The sequence below is a fragment of the Vollenhovia emeryi genome, unplaced genomic scaffold, assembly GCF_000949405.1.
Source record: "Vollenhovia emeryi isolate VEMERY1.0 unplaced genomic scaffold, V.emery_V1.0 DF939154.1, whole genome shotgun sequence".
NCBI classification, from domain to species: Eukaryota; Metazoa; Arthropoda; class Insecta; order Hymenoptera; family Formicidae; genus Vollenhovia; species Vollenhovia emeryi.
In genome coordinates, this window is record NW_011967212.1 from 389,418 (window position 1) to 408,427 (window position 19,010).

Below are 19,010 nucleotides of genomic sequence, written 5' to 3' on the forward strand. Positions count from 1 at the left end.
AAACTAAGAAGAAAAGTCACGTGCCGCGTTGCAAAATTCGTAATAGTTATCGAGTAATTCATTTATCTACATGTCTGAGCGAATGAGTATGTAGTACACGGTAGATAGAATTACTCGATAACTATTGCGAATTTTGCAACGCGGCATATGATTTTTCTTCCTAGTTTAACGCAATTTGACACTATTTTCAAATTGGCTACTTTTTTATCAGACACCATGTATATATAAATATTGATTAATGTCATTTATCAGAAATACGTGACGACTTCATTATTTCTTAAATTATTTTAATTTACGCTTTCCTCTTGTTATTGTTTTAAATATGCAATAATCATGTCAAGAGAAAGCCTACACCATTTCAATGCGTTTAGGTTCATATCGCCATCGTGATAAATAAAATATGGATCGTTAAATATAATATAAACCATTACATGTATATTAAATAGTATGAATTTCTCTAAACGAGGATAATTATCCTAGTTCGTTATCTCATTGTACATTTTACTTATTACAAGTAATATTATGTTGGACTGACAAAACTCTATACAAATTATTTCGATATGGCAAACGAAAATTTTCTAAGAGAAGATCTTTTATCTGCCATCCATATGCGCACAGTACAAACTAGTGTCAAAATTTAATCACACTTTCCTCGGAAAGTATTTAAGTAACATCGGACATCTTTCGAATATATCATTGCTGTGTTAATTTATTAAGAAATATTAAACAACCTCAACAATACGTAAATATACTTTACATATAATATCTATAAATACGCATCTCTCTCTATATACTACTATCAATATGTAACATGTATATAATTTCAATATATTAAATAGAAAACATGTTTGTTAAACATACATAAAAGAGATATTAAACGTTAACAATAAACCTAGAATCTCTGAATTAAATAGAGAGGCTCTTTAATTAAAAATGATTTGTACTGCACTCGTTAAGAATTTCGCGTAGGATCCTCATCTAGTGGGTTGCCCTCAACTTACACGCTGCATTATTTGGCGGCCGGCCAGCCAGAAGACAATCAGATCACGGATAACGGTTCCGCGTTGGCGATTGCACCTTGATTCGTCGTTTGTGCGAGGTGCGCGGCGAGCGCGACGTCATCCGAAATTCCAATGGCAGATCATAACAACGGCAGACGCAGCAACTGGGAAACTTGAACCAGTCGCTGAAAATACCGCGACATTCGTTGTTGGGATCGTAAGCCAGCAGCCGATGCAGCCGATACTGCTGCTCGCATCTGCATCCATCCCGGCAATACATCTGCTTGTTCTCGTGCCTGCAACAGAATTGGAGATTCAGAAACAAGAGAAGAGAATGAAAATAAGATAAGAACATAATTAATATAAGATTGTTTTGCGATTTTTCTCAGCTAGCGTAGCGGATTTGCAGTAGTTCTTCAAGTTTTCTCTTTTTCTAAATTGTAATTCTTTACCTAGCGAGAAATGACAACGTCGATCGACGAGTCACTTCTCGCTGTGTAGCAATTCATAGAAGAACAAGATAATTGAGGAATTACATAAAATTTCTATGCGACTTCCTCGTTTCTAATTCTATAAGTATTCTTTAAAACGAATTCTCCATAAACTTTACGTTCACCTTTGTGCTATCTGGGAGAACGTAAGTTCATAAAGAATTCATTTTAAAGAATGCCTGCAGAATTAGAAAACTGAATATCTGAAGAATTCTTGAAGAGTCAGCCACAATCAGTTTGTCTTGAAGTATTCGTCAGAAGTTTATTATGGTACATGCAACTTCCCCAATCGTTCTTATTGCGTTCTTCTATGAATTCCTGAAGAATTACAATTCAGAAAGACAGAAAACTTAAAGAATACTTTGCAAGTTTACTGTGCTAGCTGGACTTCTCAGCCTGAGAGATATAAATTAAATTATAGACATTAATTTATATTTTCTTCTTTCTTAATTTTTTAATAGCAAATTCTTGTATTTCTCGTTTGATTTTATTCTGAAATTTTATTATTATAAGTATTTTTACATTATAATTTTAAAACAATTGTTCACATCATGTACATAGGATTAATTTGATTCCTTAATTTTGTAAACGCAAATTCTGGCATTTCAGGATTAATGAAGCTTACGTGCACTTCTCCCAATGGACATACTGCTCGAAGGGGTAAAGATTGAGGAGAGCCAAGACTTCTCCGCGAGTATTATTAGCCCAGAACGGCGCCACCACTTCTTCCTTGACAGGACAAGCATTCCTGTGCAGAAACAATTTAATTAATCCTCTGAAATTTCTCATTTCAGTTCTATTTTACATATTCTGCTCCCGATAGGAAAATTGTAGAAACTTTATACAACAATGACGTCATAAATTGAAGAAAATTTCGCAAAAGTTGCGTTAAGATGATTCGCCATAGGGCGGCAGTTTTGTCAGAATAAAAAATTTTAATTATACAGGGTGTCTGATACAAGAGGACTCCTACGAAAAATGGTGGTAGATTGGGTCAGACTAACACACACTCCTCTACTCACACTCCTCTAAGCTTCAGCACCGGCTGCTCCTGTTGGTCCTTTGCTGCGACATCTTGGAAAAGCTGGCCTCCCGTACTTGCCGATGTCTCAGCCACGCCCGATGGCCGATACTCAGGACGTGGCCTGAACTGTTGCTGTTGCTCATAACTCGCTGCAGCTACTAGTTCTTCATGTACTGTAGTCTTCGTTGCAGCGCCAAACGCTTCTTCCTCCTCCTCTTGCTGATCGACTAGCGATTCCTTAGGGGCGCTCGTCGTCGCTTCGGCTGGTTCCAACGTTGTGTACTCTTCGATCATTTTCTCTGAATACGCTGCCACTTCTGCTTCTGGCTCCTCCAAGTCCACGTCGATCCTATCGTTCTGTCCGGGAATTTCGTTGATGCTAAAATTCTGTTCTTTGACTATATGAACCAAGGTAACGCTTGGCAATGTTGATGTAGTTGTTCTCATTGTCGTAGTCGTCGTCGTCGTTGTGGTCGTCGTCGTGCCATTCGTCGCAGGATCAGCAACCTTGACAGTAGTGTTCAAAAACTTTGGAGAAGTTGACGTTACAGGGGTTTGAGCATTGACCTGCTCCGTGCTGGTAGACGCAGGCGTCGTTGAGGACGACGTAACGACAGTCGTGAACCTGGTCGACGTCGAGGACGAAGTTGAAGAGGTAGTCGTCGTACTCGGAGGGGTGGTCGAACTGGTGGTCCGTTCGGTGGGCCTGAAATGTGGCCTGGTGTACTCGCTGAGCTTCGAGAACTTATTCATTCGCTTGGCGATGGGATCGTTGAAGGAGCGGCTGGTAAATCCGCGGCCTTCGTATCCGTCGACCTTCGCCCGATCGTCGTCGATGAATTCATAATCATCGTCATACTGGAATTGTCTGGAAATCACGAGGCGCAACCCATGCGTATAAAACTTTATTATAGATCTATAATATAATGGAATAATTATAAAGTTTTATTATTAACGAGTAGCTAATTTTTATGTATAAATAGGAAATGTAAATAAAGCTCCTATATACAAAACAAAATTAAAGCGAGGAATGACTGATAATAAAACATATCGCCGGAAGGAATCGTGAGAAAGCTACCTCAGATCATCGGCGTAGTGATGATGGTACTCGTCGTACTTTAGCTCGATGTCGTTTCTCTCGAACTCCGCTCGGAGGACACTGATGTAATTCTCATCGCCGTACATGCGTCTCATCAACCCCTGATTCTCTTGCACGAACCGACGTACCGCGTGCCTGCGAATGAGCAGCAGAAACATAACTCTGTGCTGACAAAGTGGACAAGACGGTGCGAGTCTTCCTTTAAGGAGCTTTAAGAATATGTAGAAAATACGTTTCATTTCAAGTAATTAACAACCGAGATATTGAGAGTTTCTGATAACTACTCGAAAATGAGAATCTCGCGTTATTTTTCATTTGTAAAATTCGATCTTTCTTACGTAGAATTCGTTGTCTTATTTTTTCACCCGTTCTAATTCTTACAAAGTGCAACAAAAGAGAAATTAATTGCCTGGACAAAGTTGAGAACGAAATTTCGTTACTAATATTAAACGTTCAATAGAAAAAAGAGAAGGGGAAAATACTTTGCTGAAAATACTGCTAATGTACGGACATTAGACTTTTTTTTATATCTGACAAAAGCGTTTTATTTTTGACACTACGGACACTAATTTATTAATTTATTTTAATCTTCTTACAAAACATCCGTAAGTTTCAGCAGTACTCTGTCCATACAATTGTCAAACCCCTTTCGTTTCTTTAAAACAAATTATCTCACGTATTTTACAGACAAACGTTAGTTGCAATACTAATAAAAATTAGCTGTAAGACTTTTTGGTCGGCTTGGATTCGATTACTTGACCGACTGACGGCACACCGAAACTTTCGCCGCGGACAAATCGAGCGCGCGTGAGCGTACGAATGTCGGGCGGGCGAAAGTCTCGAGGAGAGATCGCCACGAACGGAAGAGACGAAGCGCAAATGAGACGAAGTACCAAGGATAAGAGCTACCGGCGATCGTGCACCAGTTCTGTTGGCGAAAGTCACAGGGTAGGTCCTCGTGGTGCGCACGGCCCGCGCGCGAGTACGGTTTGCTGCAGGCCGAGGAGGCGTCGTATCCGAACGTGCTCGGCCCGCCGCCGCCGCCGCCGCCGCCCTGGCATCTCGTCAGTTGCAATGCAATCACCTGCAACACGAGAATCAACTAATTTACGACGTAATGGCCGTCTGTCATGAATTCGATCGGAGCTTCACGGAAAAAGATATTAACGGGACGATTGAGAGAAGTGGCTGGGGAAGAATTGACAAGTGTTCCAGTGGGAACATCTGTAATCTTTCGAATAAGAGATTGACGTTAAAATAGACAATAAAGTCCCTTTCTTATTTCTCTCTATCCCTAGCTCATTACTTTTACAAAAGTGTCGGTAATGAAAAAAATATATATCCCAGATAGCCAAATGATATAAGTTTGCCGACATGTTGCCGAAATCCTTGAAACACTTGTAACAAACTCGGAACAAGGTGAGGTAGCATTACGTCTCTTCAGTTGAGCTCATATGACTTCTAATTCCAATAACGACAAATTGTTTGCAACGTGTCAGCATCATAATGCTTAAGATGGAACGACGAATCATTCATTACGCTTAGACCTACTCTATTTTTAATTTGTAACTGCTGACAATCACCCTTAACTGTTTTATTTTATTATTTTCACGGTTATATCAATTGCGCTGAAGATGAATCCGAACGTCAAAACGTTCGTATTTTTGTAATTTTACTGTATATTTGCAAAATGAAATTTTGGAAAAGAAATTGTCCAATAATTGAGAGAAATATTTCAGTTGTGTTAGCATATATTTTAGCATATATATGCTTATAAAAATATAATTATCTCCAACTTATGAAATATTGCAACGTGAAATATTATACACATTCAAAATTATTTTAAAATATTTCTATTAAAAAAAATTGGACTGATCTCATTTTTCACAGATATTTAAAATTTTCATTCTGACAAAACTGCTGCGTTATTACAAATCGCCTTGGCACAACCTTTGCGAAATCTTCATCAATTTATGTTTTATTGTACAACGTTTCTACTACTTGGCTATCGGAGAACTGAGGTAATTGCCAAATGTGGAATACGAAACAGTTTGTGGAAGACACCGTTGAATGCGTCTGAAGTTTGGAGCATGTAACCAACAAGAAACATGTCACAACCCAGATAGTGAGTTCGCAAAGTATTCTTCAAGTTTTCTTCTTGCCTGAATTGTAATTCTTTAGGAATTCGCACAAGAATAAGATAAGAATGATTGAAGAAGTTATCTGCACCATATACTGAACCTCTGAGGAATATTTCAAGATAAACTGTGGCTGATCCTTTAAGAATTCTTTAAAATATATTCATTTTTCTCATTTTGTAGAAATTCTTTAACATAAATTCTCTGTGAACTCACGTTTTATCTGTGTGCTATCTGGAAACTGTCTGGAATCAATTTGATTCTCCTCGAAATTATTAAACGCGAAAGTCTAGAACATATTTTATACATTTTAATTTTGAAATATAAGCAAATAAAATAATTTTTTAAAGCTAACGCTTCTATTTAATTCTAAATTATTATTGTCAAAATGACAGATGAAAATATATATAAAAAATATTGTATTTTAGATTCTGTGGTTTTTGTTATATACTTTATAACTGCGTACTACTTAAAGTTAATTCGGTATTTTTCAAGATACCTTTATCCTTATTATTTTTATGATGAAGTTATACTTCTATGAGCTTATAATTTTATCAGGTTTCCAATATAAATGCGACAATATATTTCAGGAAGAATTAAATCAGTTGAGGACAATTGCGGACATGCGAGCTTGTTTATACAAAAGCTCATACTTTGAACTAAACGCATCGATATCTCCCGCAAGTCTCGTACTCCACATTTAGTAATTGTTCCAGTTCAAATGGTATACAATTGGGAACAGAGATAGGAACGAAGAAACAGAATAGTCAGAGGGCGGCAAAATTCACATTTTCAAAGATTGGATAATTATTTTCCTGGCATACATATTTACCGCGTTTTCTCCCCCAACTCATTCGTTTCTCACAAGTACGACACTCCTCCGTTCACTCGCGAGGAACGGAACAAGGGATATATTCACCGCGAAGAGAACGCTTGAAGAACGCTCACCTGAAGAACAAAGGGTGCGATCGCTTTCATAACTCGCGGAGGGAGGACTCGCTGGTCCAGCGGCTGGACCCGCGGAATCCGTGACGGCGGTCACGAATAACACTCAAACTGCTCCTTGCGTGCTCCCACACTCGTGATCACCCTGTTGGGGCGCGCGAAGAAGAAGAAGAGGAAGAAGAAGAGGAGCAACGGCGGCAGCGGTTGTCGGCTCTCATTGACGACCTCGGCGTAGAGGATGCGGCAGAAAACGTGCGACGGAAACGACGGAGAAAAGGCTACATGACAGACGGCGGCGCGCACCTGCCTACCTACCGCGTGCAAGCAGGCCGCTTTCATTACTGCCCGTAATCAGCCGCGGCCCGGTCGACCGTCCGCCCATGCGACGAGGCGACCCGTGACGATGCTCCTCACGTGGAAGAAAAAGTGTAGCCCGCCGGCGTACGGGAGAGAAGATGCTATACACGCGGCAGTGGCGGCCGACCGTCTCGCCTCGCCCACGTCCTGGCTCTTCAGATTCCTGGCCGAGCGGGAATGTGACGAGGAGAGAAGTCGGTCCGATGGTTTCGCGGAGCCCAGGTCATGATGGCGTTAAAGTGACATTAAGACGACGTTAATATAACTTTTAAATGATGAGTAAGTTACAACGACGTCATCGTGATATTATTATGAGTTTTATGTTCCACCTGGGGAAGTGGCCCATTCGAACAAGGGTGATCTTCTTTAGATAACCGCTGGGAAAAGGGCGGGATTGATCTTAGAGCAACGTCACGATGATGGCTCTCTAAAGGGTAAACCGACCCCTGTTTGATCTTGGTTTTCTACTAATAGAGAGACGACGAATCTTCTCTCTGTCGAGGATAGAGAAGTGTACGAGAACGGGATATCGGCCATTCGCATGATGACCGAACGCACGCGTCACACGCAGACCCTGTTGGACATTCGGCCCTGGACGAAAGGAGAGTTCGCGAGAAAGACGTGAAATGAAGAGAGGACAAATAAGGAAGGACCGAGAGAGCGCGCGACTCAAGAGTAGGTCACGCCGGCGGGTACCGTTATAGTTGCCGCCGCTGATCTGTGTCACGAGGACCCCGCCAGTGACGTAGCCGCCTGGCTGCCGACTCTGTTAGTCCTGAAGCGGAGAGAGCCTCGAGAGCGCTCGCGTCATCCGGAGCGGCGCAAATCTTCCGAACGTTTTGAAAATTCTAGGAGGAGCTCGAGGTTGCTTATCGTATAGTCTCGCGCGAAGAGACGAGAACCTTTCTCAGCGAGAAATGATATTATTTCTCACCGGGTTTAAGAGAAACCTCCCAGCATCCAAGGACAAAGCTCAACCTCTTCGGGACTCGAGCTTCGGGGTTACACTCAGCCTATCCAGGCTCGGTAACCCTTTCGCTTGCCTACTCCATTTTATTGAATAAAGGAAGAATACTGTGCTAGCAGCGCGATACCAGAGCGATGCTTGGTATCTCACTCGATGGCTTGGTAGATTCTTGTGCAGATCGAGTGACCACATCTCTCCAAAGACCCCTTTAGCAAATAATTAAACAAATTCCCCACTGTTACCGGGTGCCAAACGACCCCCAGCGAGAAATGACTCGTCGATCGATGTCGAATCGACATCAATACCGTCGAATTGACGTCGGATTCGACATCAGTTTGAAAACGATTCGATATTGTTTCGACGCACCGACGAATCATTTCTCACTGGGTCGGCGTAGGCGAATGCGAAACCAGCACAACCTCCATAATAATAAATAGGGGTAGGTATATCTTTGGGGAGGTAGACGCCATAAGATGGCCCCCCGAAGACGACAACGTCGTTAATTGTCGTTCTCGTTGTCGCGCGAGTCGACCTGATAGCGGCAACGAGATCGGCCACGTTTGTTCCTCGGCAAGAGGGAACAGCCTACGCCGCTGAGCATCTACACAAAAAGACACGCTGGGATAGTCATAAATAGCGATTTAAGGTTTACGGCGGATCCGTCGCGCGCGCGCGCGAGTAACCGCGCGGTCTACTGACCCCGAAAATACTGTCACTGGACAAGTGACTCTTTCACTGAATTTCCTCGCTTTTGAAGACGCCGCGTTGCGCCTTGCTCACACCTCTTTTGCATGTTTCGCTTTTGAAACATCTCTCCCGATCGGCCGGGCCGAGATTACAGTTTCTCCGGGAAACACTTTACGACGTCTCGGCGAGTTATCTGATGTACTGAAGTTATATCTCATGGAATTATTCGAAGGACGTCCATACGATGTCTCTGCGACACCTTCCCGTTCTCGATTTGCCATGTTCTCGAGACATTGTTTTAAATTTAAAATGTCTTGAAAAAATAATGGTGGACATATCGAGCACTTTTAAATGTAACACATTAACAAGTATAGTATATTCAAATACTGATCTAAAAATGACGTCGGGAACAAAGTTATAACTAATTGCACGGCAACAGTCGACATACCAATAAATTTATTAAATCGTGAATTGAAGAGATGAAAGTCCTCGGTGTGCTTGATCAATCTTCACTGTCACGAGCACGCGTGATCGAGCGCGAGAAAAGTAATTTATCTCAACGATGTGGCGCGAGTAAAATCGTGCCTTTCTTTTTTTGGATTTCTCGCTCGCGATGTCGTAAATTGACGAGTTTGTGCTGGAATTTCACGATCAGGAGTCGCAACTATGACAGATCTTTCCACGATCTGATCACTTGCCTACATCTCGGAAGTATTTTTATTTCTTGCCGGATGAACTGGAGGCGGGCTTGTCAAGCCCAAGTCCTTAATGTCAATTAACACGATGCTTCGCCAGCGACCACCGCGCTGATGATTGAAGACGGTAACGGCATTCCGTTAGTTTGAACAGCATTGAATTATTGGAGCATCGATTTGCACGATTGCTGGCTGGCGAAATACCAGTTTGCCACGATACGTACCAGCTTAGGGCTGCAAGCCACTAGATGCTACGAATGCTTCAAAGCATTAATCTCCTTCTTCTTTTTCTTCTTTCTTTAATAAAAGAAAGGAGGAGGAGAAGAAGAATACCTCGAAGCATTTGTAGTATCAAGTGGACCGCAGCCTAGGTGTGCCACTGTATATCTTCTCCCCTTTCCCCCTCTTTCTCTGTCTCCTGTGTAGACAAGACTCCAGGCAACTTCTTAAATTATTCATTTCAACAGAGGTACACTTTATGAATTCAAGAAGAAAAATATTAGAGCAAATATAGAGAATTACAAAATGCACTCTTCTTCTTCTTTCTCGTGTATTAGGCTTAGAAAAATGCACAGTCGGATTTACACCCACCCTAATAGCACTCGAACATTTTTTAAATGTTGCAAAAATATTCTTTTAAAAGATAAAATATTTCTGAAATTATACGAAAAACATTTGAAAAATATTTCTAAAAGCCCAGACGAAACCAGTGAAAAAGATTCCAGTAAAATATTGTTTTGAAAGATTTTTAAGATAAGATTAGGACTTTAGTTGATCCAACTGGCAATATATTTGATAGAGTGTTACATTAGAGGCGACGTTTCGACCCTGATTCCTGGGTCGAAACGTCGCATCTAATGTAACACTCTATCAAATATATTGCCAGTTGGATCAACTAAAGTCCTAATCTTATTTATTCATCATTGGTGACTTAAAGTATACCCCTCTAATTTTTAAGATATTTTACAAGATTTTTTAAATATATCAACATCTTACGTTACATCGCAAAATTATTTCTGGGACGTTTTCGCAGAACAGAATATCTGAAAATATTTCTTTCGCGCCGGTTTCCTTAAATTCCTTCAATCGCTAAATCTTGAAATTATCTTTAACGGAAAAATATGCGGGACGAGGGCCAGGATCGAACCGAAGACCCTACCATGCTCTACCATTACTAATCACTCGTGTATGTACTTAGCACAGAGCTACACATAATCCCTTTTCTTCGTGCAATGTCTGTAATTAAAAAACGAGTTTTTAACTTGCCTCTACCCCCCCAACCCACATCGCGGTTGATTCAAGTGCCATCTATCCGTACGTCCTTCGGTTAATCGGAGTTGCGGTCGGTATTCCAGCTCTTATGGCAAAAAGTCGGTGCCTGTATTACCGACACTTGTTCCACATCGAACTAGAAAGATCTAACCCTCGATCTGTGATTCCCCGATAAATATACGTAGAGCTCCAATAAATAAACAGATATATTCGCTGTTGAAATCAAGGCTGAAAACCGCATCCGCCGGTTTCCACGAGCAGTCATGAAGGGGCAGCTGCAACCACGCTGAATGTAATCCGTCGCAATTGTTATCGTTACAAGGAGTTGAGCGGAGTGCTAAGATAATTTACGAAATTATTCCAGATCGCCGCTACGCTGTTGTCGAACGACAAGTGCCCCCCTCTCTCTCTCTCTCCCTCTCTGCAAATGAGAAAAAAATGTCAGCTCTACTTTTCTACACTTTGTTTTATCTTCTCATGTCCGGATGTATAATCTATCCGCCGACGGAGTTTGTCTCGGCGGGACTCACCGTCAAGGACGTCTTTGCCAATTGGCTCGGCAGCGAGAATGAGTTTTTCATACAGTACCACATCAGGAGAAGCGTAGCCACGTTACTTCTGCATTCCGCGCTACCTCTGGGTAACAGACGTGCTTCCTTTCCTCTCTGGGTTACACCCAATCGTCTCCGCTCCGCATCACTTTTACAAGCCTTCGATTCTTCCCTTGTACAGGCTACGTTCTTGGATTGCTCTTGTTCGATCATCTAGACGCTGGTAAGCTGCTGCTAGCCGATGGGAATTATCTCGGACCGCTAATCCTCCTTTGCGTGACGATGGCCCCGCTTTACATGCTGAACAAGGTCCTCGAGTGGTCCGCGCACAATTGGGCCACGCATCCGATAGCGCAAAACCTATCCGTGTATTGCAATAACAACACGCCGTGGACGTCCGTCGCCTCGGACATTAACACGGAGTATCGAAGGTTTATTCAGATATCTGGCTTAACACTCGGGAACTCGAGTCTATCGTGATTTGCAAGTATACGTGTTTGTACTGAAATGGCACGATTTTGTTTTAGAATAGATAAAATTGTCATTGTCACAAATAGCGTAATTCGTGTCGTAGCGACGGACAATTGGGTCATTAAGATCACGCCCTATAAATTGCAAGTGGCGCATCAAAGCGACGCGACCCTGGTCGTGAATAAGAGCGACGTCCACTTCATGTCGCCCTCGACGAGAGACCAAGTTCAGTTTATCAATATACAGGTATTGGCGATAATTGCTCGCAGATCGCAGCCCCCCCCCCCCCCCCGATTGTCCACGTGTCGTTTTCCAGGTGAAACCCATGCGGGCGATGGCGCAGGAGTTTGACATAAGATTGAACGCGCTGGATTTCAAGGACTTGCAGGACAAGATTTCACGGCCGATCGCCGTACTGCACAACATCACGTTCCACAGAACCTTGCTCGACAGGTTTATCGACACTTTCAAAGAAGAGGTCGATAAAAATCCGTTCTACGACACTGCTGAGGTATCAAGCGTATCAAATTACTTTCATTTCCCCTCTCGCCTGTTTATCCTCAACTATTGATTCATACGTATGTAGGAGTTGGGTCAATGTATCGGATGCATGCAAGCGTCGTCGAATGTTAAGTTGAACAGATTGTGCAGCAACGCCGAATCTGGAGACCTGGACGGCTGCACGACGTGTTATTGCCGTCCAATGTGGTGTATAGAATGCATGGCAAAATGGTGAGTAAATTTTTATTACGATTGTTCTTGATTATTCGTACTTGTACTGAATCGTCTTCACAGATATCATTGTTATTGTTAATGGTATTATTTTACTTGAAACAGGTTTGCCTCGAGACAAGACGAAAATGCACTGGAAACGTGGCTGTCCTCCAAATGTACCTGTCCGCTCTGCAGAGCACGATTCTGCGTTCTAGATGTGTGTCTTGTGAGAAATCCTAATGATTCTAATTAATATCCAGATGATGTGCATTATTTTGAATAATTCTTATTTGTATCAATTTCTTTTTTAATACAGTTTTTAAGAGAAAACATTCAAAGTTTCATTTGAATCATTTTACGTAAACTCATTTTCACACGCAAACTACGCACGTTGTTCTCATAAAGTTGACACGTATGTGCGAATGAACGGAAAGGTCAATTTTTTGCGAGAACAATAACTGTAGAATAAAAACCAAATTAATTTTATTATCACAAAACTTTAATAACCTCGAGCAATATTGCCTTTGACATATATATAAAGATTACTACATTTTGGTATTAACAAATACTTGCTAGTTCTAAACGTCAGAAACTTGTGAAAAATTGTTTATCAATCTGTTTTATTGTATGATAATACGGTATGTAATCTGTATATACACATTGATAAGTTGATATTTTATATAAAATAAATTATTTACAAACTACTCAGTGTATCATGAGTCTAGGCGCGATATTCATTGCCATTAATTCCTGGAAGAGCAACTTGGCCGCATACGGCAGTCTTACTTGCGAGATTTGCGTCTTGTTTTTGCATCCCTTGCATTCGAAGGTGTTGTTCCGCAGATTCGCTATAGCGATAAAACCGCAGAAATTACATACATGAATTCTGTATGGATCTGACACCTCGAATAGACGTTCTCGCAGAAACTGCGCCGCGCCATGAGAAATTTGACAATCCCGTTCCATTTCTCCGAAACGAAGTCCACCATCCCTAAATAAATGCAGACATTTATAATACGTATATTTGGATTAACGGCAGGTAATATTAAAATAATAAAAATAATAGCGCATAATCACCTCGCTCGACCCTCCATAGGTTGTCTGACTAAAATTTGCACAGGTCCTCTCGCTCGGCTGTGGATCTTGTCGTCCACCATGTGTTTCAAACGTTGATAATACGTCGGCCCCAGAAAGACCTGCGCGTTGATCTTACGACCCGTGTGTCCGTTGTACATCACCTCGTTTCCTCGCAATTGGTAACCGTACTCCTGCAGAAGCGTCGAGATTTTTTGCACGTTCACGGCGTCGTTAAACGGCGTGGCGTCACCGATCTCTCCTGAAAACGCATCGGGCTGTTAACGACACCTCTGTGTTAAGCCTACGCGAGTCGCCGTATTACCTTTATTAGCCGAAACTTTTCCTTGAATGCACTCTATCAAGTGACCGATAGTCATACGAGAAGGGATAGCGTGAGGATTGATGATGATGTCGGGAGTGAGACCCTCGCAGGAGAACGGCATGTCCTCCTGCCTGTACTGAATTCCACATGTACCTTTCTGCCCGTGGCGCGACGCAAATTTGTCGCCGATCTGCGGTATACGTACGCTGCGCACTCGGATCTTGCAGAATTTGTATCCCTCGCTGTTCAACGTCAACATCACTTGATCGACTATACCGGTCTCGCTGTTCCGTAAGAAAGTCGACGCGTCGCGCTTCGTAAAACGTTTCGTCGTGCTGTCCAGCTGCAAGGTGAACGGAAAGGAATAAAGTACGTTATTCTCACTTCATCAGGAGGATAACACTATTAAAATGAAATGTTTTTTAAGTGCAGTTTGAAGTATAAAAAATTATACTTTCAATGCTACGTAGTTTAATAAGCACTGTCGTTTTCATTTATTTTGGATAACAATTGTAGCCGAAATCCTGTCAACCAGTGTATTTCGTACAACACTAGCTACGATGTGCTGCTTTCCAGTCTTAATACCAATAAAATGTTTGACAAAAATTGTTATGTATTGTATAAACTTCAGGCTTTATTTTTAAAAAAGCATTATTTTTGGTTGGTATTTACGTATCAAAAAATTTTTGTTAAATCACCCATTTCTTGAGGCTTGAATAGTGTACCTTCCCCTTAAAGACTACTTGTCAAGGGATAACTGAAAGACAATTGTTTTACCTCGTCATCCGTTTCCGGCAGAGTAATCGTCTTTCCTATGATCACGTCGTCACCCGACACTCGAATTCCAGGCGCGATGATCCCGTCATCGTCCAACTTGTCGTATATAGCGTTGCGCATCCCCTGGCAGGTCAGGCGCGACGGTTTCTCGAATTGCTCCTCCTGGTCGCCGATCTTCTTCGACTCGGACTCCTTGTAGGAGCGATAAAACACCGATCTGAAGAAGCCCCTCTCGACGGCGCTCGCGTTGAGAATAACGCTGTCCTCCTGATTGTATCCCGTGTAACACAGGATCGCGACGATGCTGTTGATGCCGGCCGGTAACTCACGGAACCTCAGGTACTCCATGGACCGCGTGGTGACCAGCGGCTTGTGGGGATAATAGAGCACGTGAGCCAGAGTGTCCATGCGCACGTGGAAATTGGTGATGTACACGCCCATGGCTTGTTTACCCATAGCGCTCTGAAAAATAAACTCTCGTCAGACCCGACTCGAAGACGCGAACGGCACGAGGAAGAACGCAGCGACTGAGATGCACGCGCGATACCTGATACGTGTTCCTAGGGCTCTGATTGTGATCGGGGAACGGTATAATGGAGGCGCACACGCCCAAGATCATCGCAGGATGAATCTCGCAGTGCGTGTACGTCGTGCAATACGCGTACTCTTTCTCCTGTCTGAGATCATCGGGCGACATGGCTATCATGACGGTTTCCTCCTCCAGGGTGTCTATGTACTCTACCACTCCGCTACCCACTAGTTCCTGCCACCTGCAAACGCGACACAAGTCGTTGGTAAAAGTGAGAACGAACCGAAAGCGAGCACACCCGAGAGACGCTTACCCGTCATTGTTGTAGTCCCTCTCCTTCAACATGTTAATATGCCTCTTCTTCAGCAACAAGTTTTGATTCTCCACTATGAGCAGAGGTCTGCTGATCCTGCCGGCATCCGTGTATATCCTTATCTCGCGGTCCCTGATATCGCGCACCATCGACACCTCCGACACGATGATGTCCATCTGCCGCCGCAATTTGCGCAAGGTGGCCATCAGCTGGTCCGGGTCGCGGTGGATGCCGACCCAGCATCCGTTGACGAATATCTTGGTGGCATCGGCGATCGCGCTCGGCGCGATCTCCTCGAGATTCTCCATGGACCACTCCTCCAAGAACTCGAGGATGGGCGAGGGCTGCGAGCCGACGCTTATGTACGCCATCAGGGCTAGATTCTTCACCAGCCCTACCGCGGCGCCCTCGGGGGTCTCCGCGGGGCAGAGCATACCCCACAGCGTGTTGTGCAACTGACGCGGCTTGGCGAGCTTGCCGTCCCTCCCGATGGGCGAGTTGACTCGCCTCAAGTGCGACAGCGTCGACGCGAAGGTCAATCTGTTGAGCACCTGCGACACCCCCGCCCTCGCCTGGTGCGCCTTCTTCTGGTCGCCCCAGTTGCCTGTGGCGAGCGAGTATCTCAGCCCGTCCGTGATGATCTTCGTCTTGATAGCCAGCTCAAGATTGAAGTCCTTTCCCCGATCGATGAACTTCTGCGCGTACAGACGCACCTCCTTCATCAGGTTCTTGAACAGACCTCGGAACAGGAACGCCAGCAGCGGCCCGGCCAGGTCCAGCCTCTTATTACCGTAATGATCGCGATCGTCCAGTTCTCTGCGTCCCAGGGACGCCGAGAGTAATCTGTGGACCATGTAGCCAAGGAAATAGGCTTTCTTGGTCTCGCAAAAGTCGCTTATGCCGACATGCGGCAGCATCTCCTTCTGCAGGATCTCCCGAGCGTACTTGATCCGCTTCTCCTTGGTCACTCCCGGCTTCGCGCCTCTGGTGCCGATGAAATTCAACGCGACGTTCTGCTCCTGTATGACGAAGGCCTCGTCCAAGGACGGCTTCACCATCTCCATCATCTCGGGATCGTCGAAGTCGTAGATAATGTGCTCCAGGATGTCGCGATCGGCCACGAAGCCGAGCGCCCGGAAAACCACCATTATAGGGATCTCCTGCTTGATGTAGGGAATAATGGCGATGATGCGCTGGCCTATAGCGGACTTCTTGATGCTGGCGCCGCTCTTGGCCATCATGTTGATCCACAGAGTCGAAGTCGGGCGCGAGCTGTGCTCCAGGCAGGAGCGGATCTCCGCCTTGTACGCGTACTTGCCGTCCTTCATGCTGAACACGTAAACGGTGTTCGTGGCCATTTTCTCCTGCGCTATCAGCACCTTCTCCGAGCCGTTGATAATGAAATACCCGCCGGGATCCAGCGGGCACTCGTTCAGCTCCGTCAGATCGCGGTCGGACAGACCGGCGAGCAGGCAATACTTGGATCTCAGCATAATCGGTATCTTCCCGATGAACGTCTTCTGATGCTGCGTCTCCACGGGGTCTTCGCCGTCCTTCTCGATCGTCTTGGTGATGTCCACGTACAGCGGCGCGGAGTACGTTAGATTCCTCAATCTGGCCTCGTTGGGCATCATGGGGGACGGCGCGCCGTCCTTCTCCCAGTGAGTCGGCTTCGACAGGTAAATCTGCTCGAATTTCAGCAGGTGCTTCACGGGCTTCTCTATCTCGCCCGTGGTGTGCTGCGCCTCCGCCTGCAGCTCGATCTGCGGCGAGTCCTCGACGATACGCTGAACGGACATCTCGATGAACTCGTCGAAGCTGTCCAGCTGCTGCCGCACGAGACCCTTCTCGTCGAAGTATGCATTGATGAGGATCCAGCAGGCTTCTTGCCAGAGCTTGGACGAGATTTCCTCCGCATCCTCCTCGTCGTATTGATCTGGAATAGGCAGAGGTTCTTTTGTATGGACTTTTCAAGTTAAGCAGAGTCCAATCGCTTGGCCTGGGTAAGTTTATGCTGTTTAAAGTCAAACCAGCGAAGTAGCGACATCGTCCATGCGGCGGCAAGCACATAAATCCACTAGATCTACTTTGAATCCTGCTCTAGTGCTACAACGTTATTTTCCTCACCGAAAAATTAACAAATGGCGCGTCTTAGTGCCTACCCTCCCCGAAGACACACTCCTGTTTGTTAGAGAGACCCGTATTATGAGGTAAGCAGTGCCAAGTTTTTTTTAATAAACAATAATGTCGTGAATCAAGACCAATGTGTTCAACGATTAAATTAGAAAAGGCCACCTTTTCATAGAAGGTTTACTTGTATTAAAGTTGTTCGCATTATACTTTTATTGAATAAGTATTAAAAATTTGTCTCATTAATGTCACTGTCTCCTTTATCTCTTTCGGTAAAATCTTATGCACGATCGTTTGGATATAACACTTTTAAATAACAAAGTATCTAGTTTGTATAAATATCCATTTTAGTTGGCGCGATTTAATGATATCATTGCATTACACAAGATTTCGTCGACACGTCCAGCAGTGAAACTTTCACCTTTTGACGTGAAGCCGAGTGAATTCGCTCCGACATTCGGACAAGTGTTAATCGAGTATAAATTTCGCAAAATTTATAAATAAAAAGACCGGAAGATAAATGTCGAAAGACAGGCCTAGAACTTCCTTAAAAGTCGGTAGAAGGACAAGAGGATGCGATCAAGGGTATGGTACGGTGCATTAATTCGGTCCTCGTCGCGTCGATAAAAGGCATCGATGTTAAATAATCGGGTAATCCCTGTCCATCCCTAATTATTCTCCGAACCGAATTAATGCCACACTGTGCTCGGAATATTGCGGAGCACGAAGACCGCGAGGTTTCAAAATTGCGCCTTCCACGCCATTGCGAAAGTTTACTCGTACATAACCTCAATTTGGTTCCGTTATTCTGCTTCACTTACCGTCCTCGAGACCGAATATATTACTCATTGTCTCTTAGCGCTGCGAAATACGCGATTTCGCGACGCAGATCCCACGTAAGTTACAATATTTTCTCACGACTTCTCAGGGGTAAAACACAAGTCAATGCGAAACGCCCGGCGAAGGAACGACACCGACCGAAGCAACGATGGCGGCAGAGTGTGATCAATGACGGTCATGGATCGGCAACACAAGCGTCTCACAGGCTGACCAGCTTAACCATGACGTAGAGAAACCTGAGAGCGGCCACGCGGGCGTTTTACTTGACACCGTTTCGGGAGATTGTTTTGCGCACTCTTGCGCCCATTTTTACTTTTGGAACTATTTCATTACGCATTTTCTAAAGCCTCGTCTATATAAAAGTCGTAAAGTCGTAGTCGTAAAGCCTTTTGTGTCCACGATCCAAGAACTGTGTCCAAGTTCTAGTTCCAAGAAATGCGTAGCCAATCAACCTGCAGCTATTCCATAAAAGCCGCAAAGTGATTGGCTACGCATTTCTTGGAACTAGAACTTGGACACAGTTCTTGGATCGTGGACACAAGGCTTAAGCCTCGTCTACATAGAAGGCTGGGTCTACATAGGATGTAGTAAGTCGTGTCGGAAGAAATTG

The 19,010-nt window shown here is 44.0% G+C and overlaps 3 protein-coding genes across 3 annotated transcripts; 1 reads left to right on the forward strand and 2 right to left on the reverse strand.

Moving 5' to 3' along the window:
* Positions 1-96: 96 nt before the first annotated feature.
* Positions 97-6,731, reverse strand: LOC105565255. Its single transcript, XM_012018295.1, has 6 exons — positions 6,702-6,731; positions 4,509-4,699; positions 3,595-3,750; positions 2,515-3,384; positions 2,118-2,240; positions 97-1,297 (listed from the first exon to the last, which is right to left on the reverse strand). The coding sequence occupies exons 1-6, from the start codon at positions 6,729-6,731 to the stop codon at positions 1,045-1,047; spliced, it is 1,623 nt and encodes a 540-aa protein (XP_011873685.1). The 3' UTR covers positions 97-1,044.
* Positions 6,732-10,795: 4,064 nt separating this feature from the next.
* Positions 10,796-13,114, forward strand: LOC105565258 (E3 ubiquitin-protein ligase TM129). The gene is made up of 7 exons (XM_012018297.1): positions 10,796-10,968; positions 11,041-11,316; positions 11,409-11,658; positions 11,755-11,944; positions 12,015-12,209; positions 12,285-12,430; positions 12,536-13,114. Exons 2-7 carry the CDS (start codon positions 11,115-11,117, stop codon positions 12,663-12,665), a joined length of 1,113 nt encoding a protein of 370 aa, XP_011873687.1. The 5' UTR covers positions 10,796-10,968; positions 11,041-11,114; the 3' UTR covers positions 12,666-13,114.
* LOC105565257 (DNA-directed RNA polymerase II subunit RPB2) lies at positions 12,894-18,687 on the reverse strand. Its single transcript, XM_012018296.1, has 7 exons — positions 18,382-18,687; positions 15,431-17,366; positions 15,136-15,358; positions 14,589-15,050; positions 13,812-14,154; positions 13,490-13,748; positions 12,894-13,403 (listed from the first exon to the last, which is right to left on the reverse strand). Exons 1-7 carry the CDS (start codon positions 18,407-18,409, stop codon positions 13,118-13,120), a joined length of 3,537 nt encoding a protein of 1,178 aa, XP_011873686.1. The 5' UTR covers positions 18,410-18,687; the 3' UTR covers positions 12,894-13,117.
* Between the last annotated feature and the right edge of the window lie 323 nt (positions 18,688-19,010).

Bases quoted from the DNA above. Each gene is read 5' to 3' on its own strand.
- LOC105565255 (XM_012018295.1), bottom strand. From the start codon at position 6,731: ATGAAAGCGATCGCACCCTTTGTTCTTCAG. The intron at 3,385-3,594 runs GTAGCTTTCTCA...CGTGATTTCCAG, and splicing joins CACTACGCCGATGATCTGAG to ACAATTCCAGTATGACGATG. The intron at 2,241-2,514 runs GTGAGTAGAGGA...GTTTCTGCACAG, and splicing joins GTGCTGAAGCTTAGAGGAGT to GAATGCTTGTCCTGTCAAGG.
- LOC105565257 (XM_012018296.1), bottom strand. From the start codon at position 18,409: ATGAGTAATATATTCGGTCTCGAGGACG. The intron at 13,749-13,811 runs GTAATACGGCGA...ATGCGTTTTCAG, and splicing joins AAAAGTTTCGGCTAATAAAG to GAGAGATCGGTGACGCCACG. The intron at 13,404-13,489 runs GTGATTATGCGC...GCATTTATTTAG, and splicing joins CCTATGGAGGGTCGAGCGAG to GGATGGTGGACTTCGTTTCG.
- LOC105565258 (XM_012018297.1), top strand. From the start codon at position 11,115: ATGTCAGCTCTACTTTTCTACACTTTGTTTTATCTTCTCATGTCCGGA. The intron at 11,317-11,408 runs GTAACAGACGTG...TCCCTTGTACAG, and splicing joins GCATTCCGCGCTACCTCTGG to GCTACGTTCTTGGATTGCTC. The intron at 11,659-11,754 runs GTTTATTCAGAT...ATTTTGTTTTAG, and splicing joins ATTAACACGGAGTATCGAAG to AATAGATAAAATTGTCATTG.